At 40.9% G+C, this 14,794-nt stretch overlaps 2 protein-coding genes across 3 annotated transcripts in view; one reads left to right on the forward strand and one right to left on the reverse strand.

The window, feature by feature from the left end:
- Positions 1-11,766, forward strand: part of lhfpl7 (LHFPL tetraspan subfamily member 7) — a 45,902-nt gene extending 34,136 nt beyond the window's left edge. Inside the window, exon 3 of the mRNA XM_088280322.1 lies at positions 9,946-11,766. Coding sequence (XP_088136448.1) covers positions 9,946-10,172 — 227 coding nt within the window. The 3' untranslated portion in view covers positions 10,173-11,766. The remainder of the gene's footprint in view (positions 1-9,945) is intronic.
- A 371-nt stretch (positions 11,767-12,137) lies between these two features.
- On the reverse strand, positions 12,138-14,764 carry spata22 (spermatogenesis associated 22). Of its 2 annotated transcripts, XM_088280139.1 has the most exons (8): positions 14,737-14,764; positions 14,402-14,474; positions 13,805-13,942; positions 13,398-13,575; positions 12,909-13,245; positions 12,693-12,816; positions 12,524-12,621; positions 12,138-12,329 (listed from the first exon to the last, which is right to left on the reverse strand). In XM_088280139.1, exons 2-8 carry the CDS (start codon positions 14,439-14,441, stop codon positions 12,138-12,140), a joined length of 1,107 nt encoding a protein of 368 aa, XP_088136265.1. In that variant the 5' UTR covers positions 14,442-14,474; positions 14,737-14,764. The 2 variants fall into 2 exon arrangements, with proteins under 2 accessions (XP_088136265.1, XP_088136266.1); XM_088280140.1 differs by lacking the exon at positions 14,737-14,764 and having other exon boundaries at positions 13,398-13,548; positions 14,387-14,441.
- Positions 14,765-14,794: the final 30 nt, after the last annotated feature.

A 14,794-nucleotide genomic window follows, 5' to 3' on the forward strand; every position in this document is an offset into this window, starting at 1 on the left:
AGCAGCGCTCTCTCTGGTTCTGCTCCTGCAGTGATTTTCAAAATTGATCAATAAATGAATCCCCTAATACAGCTGGCGTCGTAATGCCGCATCAATAGAAACGTCAACATTAACGGATGGAGAGTCTTTAACCTGTCGGCGGCGGGTGAGCTGAGGGGATAGCAAGAAGGTGGCGAAGAGCGAGGCAGCCTTCAACCTGATGCCGCCGATTATCGGTGACAGTCACTGCTCAGTATCCTTCAATGATGCCGGCAGCCTTGCAGGCTTTCTTTTGGATGCGGCCCAAAATCGAGGCAACACTTATTCCGGTGCGCTGCTGTGAAGTGTGTCATATTTTGGACGCATTTGTCAAATCTGGCTTGAGCAGGAGTCCGCTTATGATACACAGTGAGGGAACGCATACATGACAGTTGCATTGTAGTTGACCCGCAAATTCGGAAGAAGTCGAATGCGGGCTTGCCGGACCATTTGGAGTCACATTGCTGCAGCAGGAGACATTTGATCGGTTGACGCCTCGCAGAGGCTCTTATGAGTCAGTATTGTGTGAGCTCAGACGAGGATGGCTGAGGAGAGACTTGACGGTCTCGCGGCAGCTCTTAGCGCATGCTAATGGATAACGAGACATTTTGTGACTAAATTGTCATGGTTATTCTCATGACATGCTATTCAGTACTCCTGCAGTGCCATAATGTTGAGGCGAAGTGAGGCGCCGTGAATACTTGTCAGCGTTTCACTCGGAGGCCTTTTATTTTCAATGTCATTTATCTGAAGTGCATTGGCTGGTTATTATTAGCCTCTGTAACTGGCTTCTTGATAATTAGAACATCGCCAGCTCATTCCGCACAGACTTGACTCCAGTGGCACCATGTGATGCTTTTGTCATCTTACCACTGGTCATTAATCCCAGCCCAGGTAAAAGGAACACAATTTTTGGCTTCTATACCCGTCAATGGCAGTGAATGCGTTCAAGTTAAAGTCTGTCGAGCACCACCCAGCGTTCTCCCTTCCGCCGTGTATGTTTCTTTCTGTTTAAGACCGAAAAGATTTTGTTGAGTGCGGATGTTCTGCTGTTGCTAAGTGACGAAAGCATAGCAGCTTTCATCGTTAACAATGAGCTGATTGGAGTGAGGCACCAGGTAGCGGCGCCGATTTGAGATGAATTTCAGGGCCATTGTGCGTGAAAGGCGTTGAGTGACTGTTATTGTTAATTATCGCAATGAGACTTTTTGAATGGGAATCTATCAGCATGACAACTCATAACTTGACAATATATGCCCACTCGTTCTTGTAAAAAAAAGTGCCCTGCATCTCAAATAGCGAGGAATCACTCTTTCACGGTCCCTGCTGGATATTTTGCCCACTTGAGCACAAACAAATTCCTGCCTTCAATATACACATTCATATCCATTGCCGGGAGCGGACACGCCGTGAAATATTTCCGGGGATGGGTTGTTGGGTGCACCTTCAATATTCATCAGAGCTCCAGACCTAAACCTAACCAAAGTCGGATTTTTTTTTTTTTGGTCATTTAAAAAAATAAATAAATAAAATAAGCAAAAGTGTGAAGAAGTGAATCAAGGGGAAAAGATGTCATTAAAAGTTGCGATATATGGTTTTAGGAATCGATATCAGGCTATGAAAAGGAAAATCAATTTAAATCAATCATATATATATATATATATATATATATATATATATATATATAATATTTCATATTTATATATTTATTTATTTTATTTTTTATTATTTATTTATTTATTTATATATTTTTTTTTTTAAACCCAGCCCTAGATTTTATTATATACAATGCCACTTTCAGATCTCCATCCCTGAAAGACAGCAATTATTTAAATGAGCCTTTCCATGTGCGCGTCTGTTTGCGTCGCAATCGTAATGAAGTCTGCTGTAACCAAGGAAGTGTTTTCACCACATTAGCACTTCAACTCCCTTGTGCCTCAGTGGTCGTCTTTATTACGCACCCGGGTCATCTTTTTGTCTTGGTCACCTAAGCCTTCGTTTAGAGGTCTGAAAGCACGCCATCGATCTGAAGGAGAGATGGAGGCTATTTGTCTGCGCCGAAAAAATGGAGGTAGATTTGTTTGCGGCTCCTTAGTTTACAGTTGGCATATCGCATGAGCCAGGCAGGGTGACCTCGTGGTTAGCACGTCTGCCACACAGTCGAGACGGCCGCCGGCGGGGGCTGGTCGACGTGTTGTCAAACATGCTTGCGTTGTTTTTCCGCAGGTACACTGTCTTCGTCACACACTCTTGAAATTTTCCATATGTATGTTTGTTTATAGGGCCCGCCTCTTGCTGAGATTGGCTCACCCCATCGCTAATTAGTGGTATGGAAACTAGAAAGACGGCGCAAGATGAAACATGTTACTTTGTCTCGAGTCTGATTAAAAGACATTAACCAGCAATATTAGTGCAGCACGATTGGAATTTGGATTGAAACCAAAAAGGCCTGTGGAAGCTCGTTTTTATCTTACCAGTTGATCCATGTCACACCCCTGTGGTGCGCGTTCTCTTGTAATGAACTTGATCTGCAGATGAAATGAGCCGGCAGGAATCGCCAACCGTTTTCAAAGTGAGAGCTCCTTCTTGCGGACTGATCAGATTAACTTTAATTATTTTATTAAAGGGGAAGTCAACCCAAATATTTTCTTTGCAAGAATGTGTTCTAAACATGGCATTCTGATTGATATTGCATTTGCCGAATATGGGTTAAATAGCAAAATCCACTTGTTTTCGTCCAGAGGGCGGCCATTTTGTCCCCTGCTGTCTACTGAAAATGACATCACAGTTGCTGAGAATTTTGTTGAGAATTTGTCATTACCTGATCCCTGAGCAACTGTGATGTCATATTCAGTCGATAGACGTGACAAAATGGCCGCCAACTGAGATGGCTAAAAACAGGTGGATTTTGCTGCTTAACTCAAATTCCACAAACGCAATATTAATCAGAATGACATGTTTATACTAGAGAAGGTGAATAGAATATTTTATGGCAAATAATTTTTGGGGGGTTGACTTACCCTTTAATGAATTTGATTCATCTTCGTGTAAAAGACACAGATCGCTTTGATACCTCAATAATTTAACAAAGTAGTAAACAGAAAAAAAAAATGGTCTGTACGCAAGTAATTAAAATCACTTTACTTTGGTGGAACTCCACAACACAAGTCACGACTCCAAATAAAATTCAGGACACTCGTATTTTGTACATTGTGTGCCTAGCGAGGAGATTACCGATACGCACGCGTGCACCTGTCTGCTCCTGGTCCGAGGATGTGGAAGCTGAAAGTAATGCTTTTCCATTTTTCCTTAATGCCAGTGGGTCAGAGAGTGTTGGCCGGCCAGAACTTCATTACAGAAGCCCAGCAGGCCTCTACATCTCCTGTAGGGATTCATTAGGTTGCAGCTCCAACCAGCCCCCCCCCCACCCCACCGCACCCGACCCCACCAATGACTCACACCACCTCACATACAGCAACTTGCAACTTTCATAAAGGTTTCCCTGTCATGTCAGGAACCTCCGAGGAGAATTCTCTCGGCAGAGCTAGTGGCTTTATCATTTGCAGCTATTTTTTAACCACATTTCTGCTTCGGAGGTATCACTGCCATGGATTGGTTATTTTGAGGTATTTGCAAGTGTATCTAAAAATGTGCCTGTGCGATACTGAAAAAAATAAATAAAAGAAATAATAAAAATCTGCAGGTGACTGTGTACAGCATCGCAAAGCGAGTGTAGTCGGAAACATGCGTAGTGGGCGTCGCCTTCGGTACCCAGATTCAAACTCGAATGGCAATCTGAAGGTCGTGCCAGTGGTCACAACAGACATTCCTTGTTGGGGTCGAGATGGTGACTCAACCTGTCTTTTTTTTTTTGTTTGTTTTTTTAGCCCTGGGCCAAAGGCTGTCGACATGATAAAGTCAATGTCAAACACGGTGGCCCGCCATTGACATCCACGCAAACATACACAAAACGTGTTTGTCTGCTTATTTTATTGTTACAACATGGACTGATTGCTCCTCCCACTTGATTGATGGCTTCAATGAAAGTGCCACTTTCTCTCAAGCGCTGTTATTTATTTTGCAATCCATGCATGTGAAGTACTCTGTCTCCCAAGCTAATTCAATATATGAGGGGGTGGAGGGGACGCTTGAGCCGCAGATTAGGTTTGGTTAGGCTGCACATTGACGCAAACCGCATGGGCGCTCTGGGTTACCTCATAAGGGATAAACGAGTCAAGGACAAGCAATTTGTCTGAGCTTTGAATTAATTTGCAGTAAAAAAAAAATGCGGGATATGGAAATGGAAGTAATTAAGTTGATAGATCGGCTGCAGCGTGTGAGATTCATGCGTCATCGTCGCTACAGTGCTCCCACGATGGAGATTCGCCATCGCAGGCCGAGTTCAGATTCCGCTGGGAGCACGTGTGAGTGTTTTCAAAAGCAAATTAGTTTCAGTTGCACTTCAACCAGTTACGCATTCGCAATCAGTCAATTGTCTTATCTCAAATCAGCATTTCTAGTCTGAAATTCAAATAGACATGACGTGTACTTATTTTCTAATATTTGCTCGCCACTGTGTTGTGTGTTGAGCTGACAGTCCAGTCGGCCGTCTGGAGTGACTCTTGTGATAAACAGACCAATTATTGAGCTGCGATTGACCAGTCCACGGGCAGACCTGCTCATTCTAAAGATAGCACAGGCCTTTTTATTGCCCCGCTAATCTCTCCTATCGCTCTGTATTTTATTTCCTGGTCGTCTTCTCTTCCTCACACACCCCCCCTCCGTGTGTACAAAGCTCAAGGTCATGTGGTATCATCATGATATAATTGATTCTGGGCTTAACGGTGGATGCTAAGTGTCCCTTTCCACTTGTTCATTTGCATGAATCTTAGCAACTCATTTTTTTTTGGCTCTGTTTCTTTCAAACGTTCAAAGAAAACACACACACACGGGTTAGCTGCGTGCACTTGAGCACATTGACTCTTCCGTTGTGGATCAGCAAGGTACTCGTACAATTGTCATTAGCCTAATTTCCCAGAGGCTGAATGATCTTAATTATCATGGCTGTGTGCAGACTAGAGCGTGTCACATTAGGATGGACTCCCTGCTGTTTGCGCCCATGCTCCGCCACGTCCCAGATTACCACTTTGAGATTTATCACCAGAGGAGATTAACTCCGAGCAACTCCTAACAACTCGAAAACTTCCGTGCTGCCGTTCCTCACCTTGAGCTATTATTGAGGGCGAAAAGAGAGGCGAGCAGAACTGACGGACATTTAGATGCAGAACCTGTTGGATCATCAGTTACTGTCTATCATAGTTGCTTCACCGTTTGTGTGCTCACTCTTTGAGTCAGTATTTCTTACTTGCTGCACAACAATGCTTCCTGCTTCATGTTGTCATATTGGATATGAAAGAGAAATATGTGCACTGTGTGGCGAGGCACATAAGCGATCCCTTTCCATCTCCATTCGCCCGTGGATAGATGAACAAATTGAATGACACCATGTGTGAGGCCCGTGAAAATGCCAATTTCCAAAACATGTCACAGACGTGCTGTCCTTTGTTATGCTGTCAGTGTGAAACCGTCGCATCTCCTGTCAACTGTGTTTACAGCCTAAATGGCATTGTTTCATATTTTTCATTTAGCCACTCTTGTTAAAAATTCCACACAGTCCTCAACGACTTCTAATATGAGTTTGAAGAGTGTCGGTTGGGGTCTTTGTCCATTCATGGAGAAGAACATTTGTATGGTCAGACGTCACCGATGCACGATGCCGAGCAAAGTCTGTTCTAGTAAGGATGGATGAAATGAAGTTCTTCCCAAACTCCTCAAAGCCTGCCTTTGGCAGCCTTCCCGAAACTGTTGAAATTGTGAAAGCATAAAATAGTTCACCGGTGTGTGGGAAACAATTTGTCTGATGTGGGTTGCTGAGGTTGTCAGGAACGTTGCACATTTAATCCTGCTGGTGGTACAGGATTGTTGATCTTGAGGAATTTGGGAAATATTCCCAGTTAATTAATGTATTATTTTTTTTTAAGTTGGTTTATAATTGAAAAGAAAAATGTTTAATATAATATTTTTCCAGTCAAATCCCACTGTTGGAACTATGTAGTTTATTCCCATTAATTCCTGAACATTTCCATAAAAAAAAAAAACAACCTAACAGCTTGATTAACACATTATCGGGCACATTTTATCCATTTAGTACATTCGTGTATGTGGCTCACGTTACACTTACTTACCCGAGGCTGTTGCTGTAAATCAGCACCTAATTTACATCGACTCAGCGAGATCACGTCTGGGTTGTTGTTATTATCAGCGCGGTGGTAAAGACGGGGAGCAACTCACCTGTGTTATTTATTGTAGCTGCTAGCTGTGAATCCAATAACGGGAAGAACAAGGTGAAATGAAGAAGAGGGAAAACAGAAGATGTAATGTACAGCTGGAGGCGCCGGTTCGTAATTAAGCAATGAGCAGTTCGTCTCAGCGATGTCCGGCATGTTCCTTGTTATTGTGTTTCAGGGTGGCAAATGTGCACAAATAGTTCTTTGACGCCAATCTCGTCAATGATTCTTCTAAAGATGCCCATATTTTGCATATACTAATAAATACAGAATATATACATTCCGAATGCTGTGTGTACAAAAAATCCATGTTGTCAAATTAATGGTCGTCTTTAACACATCAAGGAACCCAAGGACTAATTCTTGAATTAAAAAAAAAATGTTTTAGCATCAAATCGGAATGCAAATGTTGCTAATGATAGGTGAGGAAAGGATGAAGGGAAGGCAAAAAAAAAAATGTCTGAAGAGAATTGGAGCAGCAGGTGGTTTTCTGCTGGGAAGACATTCTGGATCTGAAAAGTATGGACAATTTAAAGTCAAGAATTTCCACTTTCCGCTGGGAATTAAAAGAAATAAGTGACTCAATATTTCAGTTCCTCCCCCCCCCACACACACACATACAGACTGATTACGGCAGCTAACAAGCTAACATTTTTACTAACAGTTAGCAAACTTTCGAGTCATGCAAACGCTGCCACTCAAATTCAGTCTAGTGGACCATTTTTTTTCAATGTAGGAATTTTCAATGATATTTTTTTGTTTAGATTTGATTTTTAGATTGAAAAAAAAAATAAAAAGGCACATTTTCATTTCCCCCCCAATTTTAGACAGAATGAAAAATATTTTTTTATTATTATTTTTTATTATTATTATTATTTTTCACATTCACTCCCTGGCTGCTAAATATCATCTCTGTCTTGTTTTTTTTTTTTTTTATGTCTTTGTATTGCAGTTCCTTTTATACTCATTATAAGGCACTTGAAAGTATGTCATCTATTGAAGGGCACACTCAAGACAGCATGTTAGTTAATTAAACTGCCAGTCTTTCTTCTGATGCTTGCTGAGATTTGTACGCCGTGGTATTGTTCCAACAGCGAATCGTTCTCCTTCAATCCAAGGTTAGCAACTGCATCGTAGTTGTCTAGACAGCCGTCTTTCTTATGATGGGGACGCACTATTTGTTTGTCAGACGGAACTGAACTGGATATCCAAACACCCTCCGTTTCATCATACGAGTCCAGGATCATTTAGTATCCAAAAGTCATATTCATGATATGAAAGAAAATAAGGTCATGAAGTGGATTCATTGTTTTTTTCTATTGATGGTCTGCAGGCCTTCAATCATGTGTGTGACACATAAGCAATCCTATCATTTGGGTGTGTTGAGTTTTTTTTTTGTAAGAAGCGGTTACTGTGTAAGAGGTATGTGATGAAATTGAATCAGTGTCACGCATGGTCGCCAGGTTATCACACATCTCCCTGCTCCGCAAAACTCATTCAATCTCCATCTCACTGCCGTGAACCTGCTTGACCAGCTTGCGCAACAGCTTTCCATTTCTCGCTTTGCCACCGAGAAAGAGATTCAAGGATAATTTTGTTCATTTCCGTTGAAGGCTTGACTGTATTGCGGGGCGAGGTGTTTTTGATTGAAATTCAGATGTTTCTGGGATACAAACATATTTCCAGATGAACTGAAGGGAATGGACTGTGTTAGCGTGCTCAATGTGATGGAGTGACATCTGTCACAGGGTGGATGTTGGAGCTTTGCCAAAGTGTACATTTGAAAAGCAAACTATTTCACATGAATACATTTATAGTGAGTTTCCCCTTGAGGGATTGTAATGAGGATTATAAATAAATGAATAAATTCAACCGAGTCTTGAAGGACGGCATTGCAGTAATACAAATCTCCTGTTACTCTCGTTATCTTTTATGATCGGATCATGTTCTCTCATCAGTCTGATTAAGGGTGACAACATTCGCTCCACACCTCCACTTTTATTCCTCGTTTCTTGGGAGATGGTTTTGATGGCTGAGAGACACAATTGGCAACATTTTATCAACGAGCCAATTCATCGACTGTTATTCCCATTCCCGAGTTGGACACTGACGCAATTTGAAGCTATGGACAATTTTTGACCGTTGGCTGTTTTTTTGTTTTTTTTTAAGCATAACCATGATGTATAAAGGGCAAAGAATTTGGGTCTGCCTTGTGAAGTTCACATACAGTGCAAAGCGGTTGCACATCCTTGCACAAGCAATGAAAACTTCAGTCTCTCTGTGTCACATCACATCACATCATGTCAGCCTCTTTCATCACACTGTCCATTCCTTTTTGATTTAAACCAGCAGGTCATGAAAAAGCATTTTTTTTAAAAATGATTTCCTTGTTTCCAGCAAATAATATAATCCCAAAATCTTATTGTACTTGTTTAAACAGTGAAAACTGAGTTCTGAGACAAAAACAGATCTTCTTGGAATCGATTATCCCATTGATTACTCGAGTAATCGAAAACGACTTCATTCTGATTGTTGGATTCCTGCAGAGAAAGCTCACTGAAACATTCCGGGAGCTCTATGCAAACTGTCAAGCAATTGGCCTTTTACATCTTTTTTTTTTCTTTCCCTCATATCCACCGTTGTGAATTTACACTCAGGACGATCCCAAAGAGTGCAATGGAAACATCAGCGATCGCTTGGCTCTCCTCTCCTGGCATTCACTTCTCAGATCCTAAATTTGATTTCAAACACAAACTGCTATTCCACTCGGGCCCTATCTTGGAATTGTTTTCCAGTGAGCATCTCTCCCTTCAATTCCAGCAACAGATGTCTCATCCGAAAGAAGATGCTTACATTTCACACTGCAAGCCCAAGATTTACCAGTGCACCAGCACCTCGAAATAGCTAAAACCGCAAAGGCACCTGACATTGACCAGAAAGCCAGCTCGAGCTCAGAATGACTGAAAGGGGGCAATGGTAGCTGGAAGCAGAGTCGATAACAGTGCTGGGTGCTTTGGGCCGTGAAACATGACTCAATTTGTACGAGTTAACTGTTCTGTGGCTGCTTGAGAAGGGCAAGTGAGAAACTATCCAAGTGAGTCTTCCTATTGAGAAAAAAAAGAACAATGAATTAAGTGAGAGACAACATGGATTAAAGCAGATGAGCATCTTTAAATTTAAAGCCTTGAAAAAATAAGTCACGTAATACTGTCCTTCATTTCATTGTATTGGTTCTACTTTATTTTCACATCATGTAATCATGTAATATCGTTTATTAAATCCCTCAAACTGGTGAGAATTTCTTACACATTCGACTCAAGTTTCCAATGAGTCTTTATTAGAAAATCTCTACTGCCCCCACGTGGCTGTCAAGTGCACTGCACATGTTAAGGGTTTACAGGACGCAAAGTTGAAACCATTAAAAAAAAAAAAAGGTGTTGCAAGCGTTCAGAAGCTTTGACAGTACGTTAATGTGTATATTTAAATGTCCTGTTTCCAACCACCAAAAATCTTTCTACTTTATTAATTATGCCCAATAATGAAATCATTGAACGCATTCTTTTGTGTGTCCTCTGTGCAGTGTTCATCATGGCTGCAGGACTGCTGGTCTACCCTTTTGGGCTCAACTCTTCGCTGGTCAGGTCCTTTTGTGGAAACTCGAACGTCTACAACGCCGGCGAGTGCCAAATCGGTTGGGGGTACATGTTGGCCATTGTGGGAGTGATGCTCACCATCTTTTTGCCCTTTTTTGCCAAATATGCTCCCAAGGAGCAGCTGTCTCCAACCCCTTTGCCTGCTCTCTTATAGTTTTTTCCTTCTTCTTTTTACTGATTTCTCTGAGCTGACTTTAACTCGAAGACAATTGCATTTTTAAAGATTCTGCTCACAAATGCAGTTTGAGAAACTTGGCTCTTTTGTTTATTGTCTCCCTATGACCTGAGTTTCCTGTAATTAAATAATAATAATAATAATAATAATGATAAAAATTAAACATTGTTTTACTGTCATGTAAAGAGTTTAACTCCGCCATTTTTATGAAGATGTTGTCCAGTGTTGAAGGGACATTTAATGTGATCTTTATTGCAGCCTTTTGTATGTGATTTTTCTTTTTTTTTTTTCTTCTTCTTCCCCCGCCACTTCTTTCGCGGGAAACAAGTGAACGTGACGTGAACATGAACTATTCTAAAACAAACGGGGACATTTATGTGCACAAAGGAACTGCAAACATGTGATGTGGATTTGTTTTTCCACACAAGCAATTAATTATTCAACATGGTTCTGGGGATATTATACAAGAACAGGCTTTTTATTTTTTTTTTAAACTAACTGACATTTATCCGGGAGGAGAATTGTACATATGAACTAAACACAATTTTGGTTAAAGTTCTGAAAGTCACTAAAAGGGAACTCTGGCCTACTAAAGGATCAAGTGGAGCTTTCTCCGAGATGCTACTTTTTGTTACTATCGTGTAAAAAAAAAAAAAAGGGAGCGTCAACACTCAGATTTTGGTGTCTTCTTTAAAAGACGTTATGACAGTGGCAGTGTTGTCCAAAATGTCAATCTTTTCCCTGAATTATTTGTGTATGTGACGTGCTTGTTAAATGTACGCAATTGCCTATTGTCTAACAGCAAACACAACTTAATTCAGGATGAAACAAACAAACATGATCAAAGGGCAGGGAGCCTCCGGGAGTTTGTCAAAACAAAAGCATGAGAGGACCGACTTTGTAATCGTGAAATAACTGCTGTGGATTCTAATGTGATGTGACCAACTTGTGCCTTTTTGAATATTACAAAGACAAGAGTTCAATACCATTATCAGGTTGTCGTCGCCGCCATTGCATTATTTTTACTGCAAAAAGAAAATGAGTCCTGGAGTAAGTTGGGTTTTTTTTCCTTCTTCTTTTACTTATGATGCAGTATGTTACGACTATGAAATCAGAGGCTAAAAAGGAATTTTTTAGAATCCCTTGTATCCATAAGCGAGGGTGGGGGGTGTACGCTCTTTCATGGCCCTACTTGTCCTTTTAAAATATGGTAAAATTGCTTCCATGCTATAAAACTGCTACGTCAGTAGCGCTTGTCTCCGCACACTGCCAAATCATCAAGCTAAATTTTCTTTTTGCATTGTGTGTTCATAGAGTATTTGTATTAAATGTGGATGCGTTTAGATTTGGGTCTCAGTAATGCCATTTACGATCTCAAAAAAATGCTCATTATAAGGATGCCATACTGAAAAAAAGAGGTTGTGAAGAAGAACTGACTGGCACAGGTCGGGTCTGCTTTATTTTTTGTTTAAAAAAAAAAAAAATGCGTGTAAAGTCTCAGCACTGGTGAATTTGTTTCGTTAGATTAGACTTTTTTTGTCATTGTGGCTGTAAATAAAATGATTGTACAGTACTTGCTATGTTGTCAGTCTTTAACTGCCTGTTTTGGAAATTGTATTTCAAGAGATGACCTCATTGTGTTTGCGTTCATCTGTTAACATGGATTGCTGGTCTGTGCTTTTCTTTGTAATAAAAATACTCAATGATTTCATTTGGTTTCCAGTAAAAGGTTTCCTTTTAATCATTTGAAAAAACAGATACAGTAATATAATCGAAACACGCAAGGGAACTCAGCTGCGTAAATGTTCTTGTTTTCATACTACCGAACTAAGATGAATGAAACTCTTCAAATGGTGTCGATATGACTGTAAAACAACTTGCGTTTGAAAATACTGCTACTCGCTCGAGCCGCTCCTTTTAGACAAACAATTTCACTTTCAGCTGTCAGACTTCAGGAAGTAATCTGACAAGTTTGCGCATGTGAGTGTCGCAGGCTTTGGTGGCCTCCTGAGCATTTCTGACCTCTGAGGGCTTGGCTGCTCGAACTGACACGCACACCAGGACATCTCTGCTGCGGTCATAGTTACCGACACAGCGGTGAACTTGACCACGGATAAGACGAGGCAGCTCTTGCTCCTGCGGAAATGAGCCCGTTAAGAACAAGCTCTAAAATAAAATCGACCTGCATGGTCAATGAATTGAGAATTTCCGATCATTGTGCGGAACAAGGAGCAAATGAGTGAAAATTATGGTACAAAACTACCCAATTTGTGGGGTCAGACACCGACAATGAAGCAGTCAGTGCTATGTGATGCATTTTCCCAACTTACGTTTTCATAGAACAGACACTGGACAACGTCCTTGCCATCTCGCAACAGGAAGTTTTTGGCTCCATGGCGACCAAGTGTGACAGCGGAGTCAAGAGTAGCTGAGGGGGAGCACAGATGATGGAATGTTGACAAGGTTATGAGTTGAGAGGAGATGCAACAGTGAACTCACCAAATATCTCAAAGAAATACATGACTTTGTCTTTATACTGACTCCAGTGTTTCATGCCGTTAATGACTGCCGTCAGAATTCTGAGTGAGTTGTCAAACGGTGTTTTTTTGGGAACAATTTTCTGCTTAAAAAAAAAAAGGAAAATAGTGCAGGATATACAACGCATGCATTGACTTTTTAATCATGTTAGCGTAGTGCATGTTATGTGCGTAATACCGTTTGAGTTTCTTGTGGGGTCTGAGGTTTATTTGCACTCCTTTTCCCTACAGATGTGGGCTTCTGTGATCCACTCCTTGTAAAATTCCATTTGTTTTGTGTCTGAGCAGCCGGCTCACTGGATGGTCCAACGGATAGTGGCTGAGATCTGAAGTGAGCAGGATTGGCCGGCCTATAAGGTGGTTGTTGGCCCATCTGAGAGAACCCGGTATGAGGTGTCTGCTTGCTTGAGGCACTCTGACTGCTGCAAGATGGTTGATACAAGTTCTGTCTGGAGGTGAAAATTGAGCTGGAAGCCTGTTGTCTCTCAAGGTTGCTGGGTGTTCCCATCCTTGAGCTGAGAAGGAGTCATAGCCACATGCTAATTTTCAACAACTGATCCCAATGTTAATGTTAGATATAAGGATTGTGGTGATACTATTTTCAAGACTCCCATTTCAAATTGTTGTTTCAGTAACTACAACGATAATGGCTACAGAGAAAACCCACTTTGTTGTTCCAGTTTTGTACGGATGTGGTAAAGGTGTGTAAGTTCTGCTTGGTGGTGCTGGTTGATATCTGCTATGTTGTTGAGGCTGGGTAGATTGTGCCATGTCTTGTTTGTTCCACTGGTGACTTGGATGAGCATCGTAAGGGGAACCTTGGGGCTGGAAAAACCCATAGGTACCTGGGGAGAAAGTCATTCTCAAGAAACACTTAGTTAAATGTCAATTTTACTTTTGAGCAGCCAGGCTTTGTCTAACATTGGTAAGTAACATTCAGTTTAATGCCCTAACATTGCCGGGTTTTTCGGAGGCTCTTAAGGTTATCTCTAGTTTATGGCACATTCATTTTACCCGATGGGTTTTCTGACACTACGGCAGTAAAGTTTAACAGAGCCTGAATGAATACTTCACCTGATGCACTACGGGGGGCAGGTGAGTTGGTACTTGGCATGAACTCAGTGTGAGAAAAGAAGTTATTTTCAGAAGGCGTCGACGTCAAAGGAATTCGATTTCTTTTCTTCTGATTGAATAGCGGCACAGGGAGGCAGCCTGATGGAGAAAGCAGGGACAACATTTTTTTACTAATGGTACTCTTTCAATCTGGCAAATATATGTATTAATAATGATCACAATATTAGGTAGTGCAAACAATGACTAAAATCCCTCTAAGATTTAGGCCATTCCTCTAACAGACAAATGCCCATGTCTGAAAATATGTCTGTCCACATTTTGTTATTTGTAACACACATATTTATACACATGTATTATGTGGTCAGGCATTCGAATCTTGGTATTCCTAAGTGGATATTTCATGTTCTCCCTGTCCAAAAACATTTAAGTTAGATTTGTTGAAGAGCACATCTTGCCCACAGGAGTGAAAGTGAGTGTAAATTGTTGTTGCTGTTGTGTAATGCGCTATATAAATAAAGTTGTATAGGATTGTACTGTATGTGTGCTGTGATTGACAACATTTCTCAAGTCAAGGGTCATAAATATATTCTTTCAAACCTGCCGTTGGTCTGCTTGACAGGTGGTCATTCCTTTTCATCCTGGCTGTTCAAAGATATTAGCTGGAAATTCCCTGAAATTTATTCAATTAATTTGGCAGACCGAATAATAAAATTAAAAAAAATGTTCATGGCGAATTTCTGGTAGCTGACTATGCTAGTTAGCTGTGTCTAGCATTCGGCTTTCAGTCGTTATTATAGTGAAAAAAAGAGTCAACGGCTGTTGATAGTTAAAGTACAAGAAACACTTGTAAATTCAAATATACTTGGAAAAATAAACAATGCGTATTGTATTTTTAAACGTTTCATATAATTATTTTTGGCAAAATGACTTACAGTTGACCACCCCGTAAATCAAATCGCGCCAAATGCAGCGCAGCAGCGACTATAGTTT

The sequence above is a fragment of the Idiotropiscis lumnitzeri genome, chromosome 17 (assembly GCF_059441095.1).
Source record: "Idiotropiscis lumnitzeri isolate Australia: NSW breed Sydney's pygmy pipehorse chromosome 17, RoL_Ilum_1.0, whole genome shotgun sequence".
NCBI classification, from domain to species: Eukaryota; Metazoa; Chordata; class Actinopteri; order Syngnathiformes; family Syngnathidae; genus Idiotropiscis; species Idiotropiscis lumnitzeri.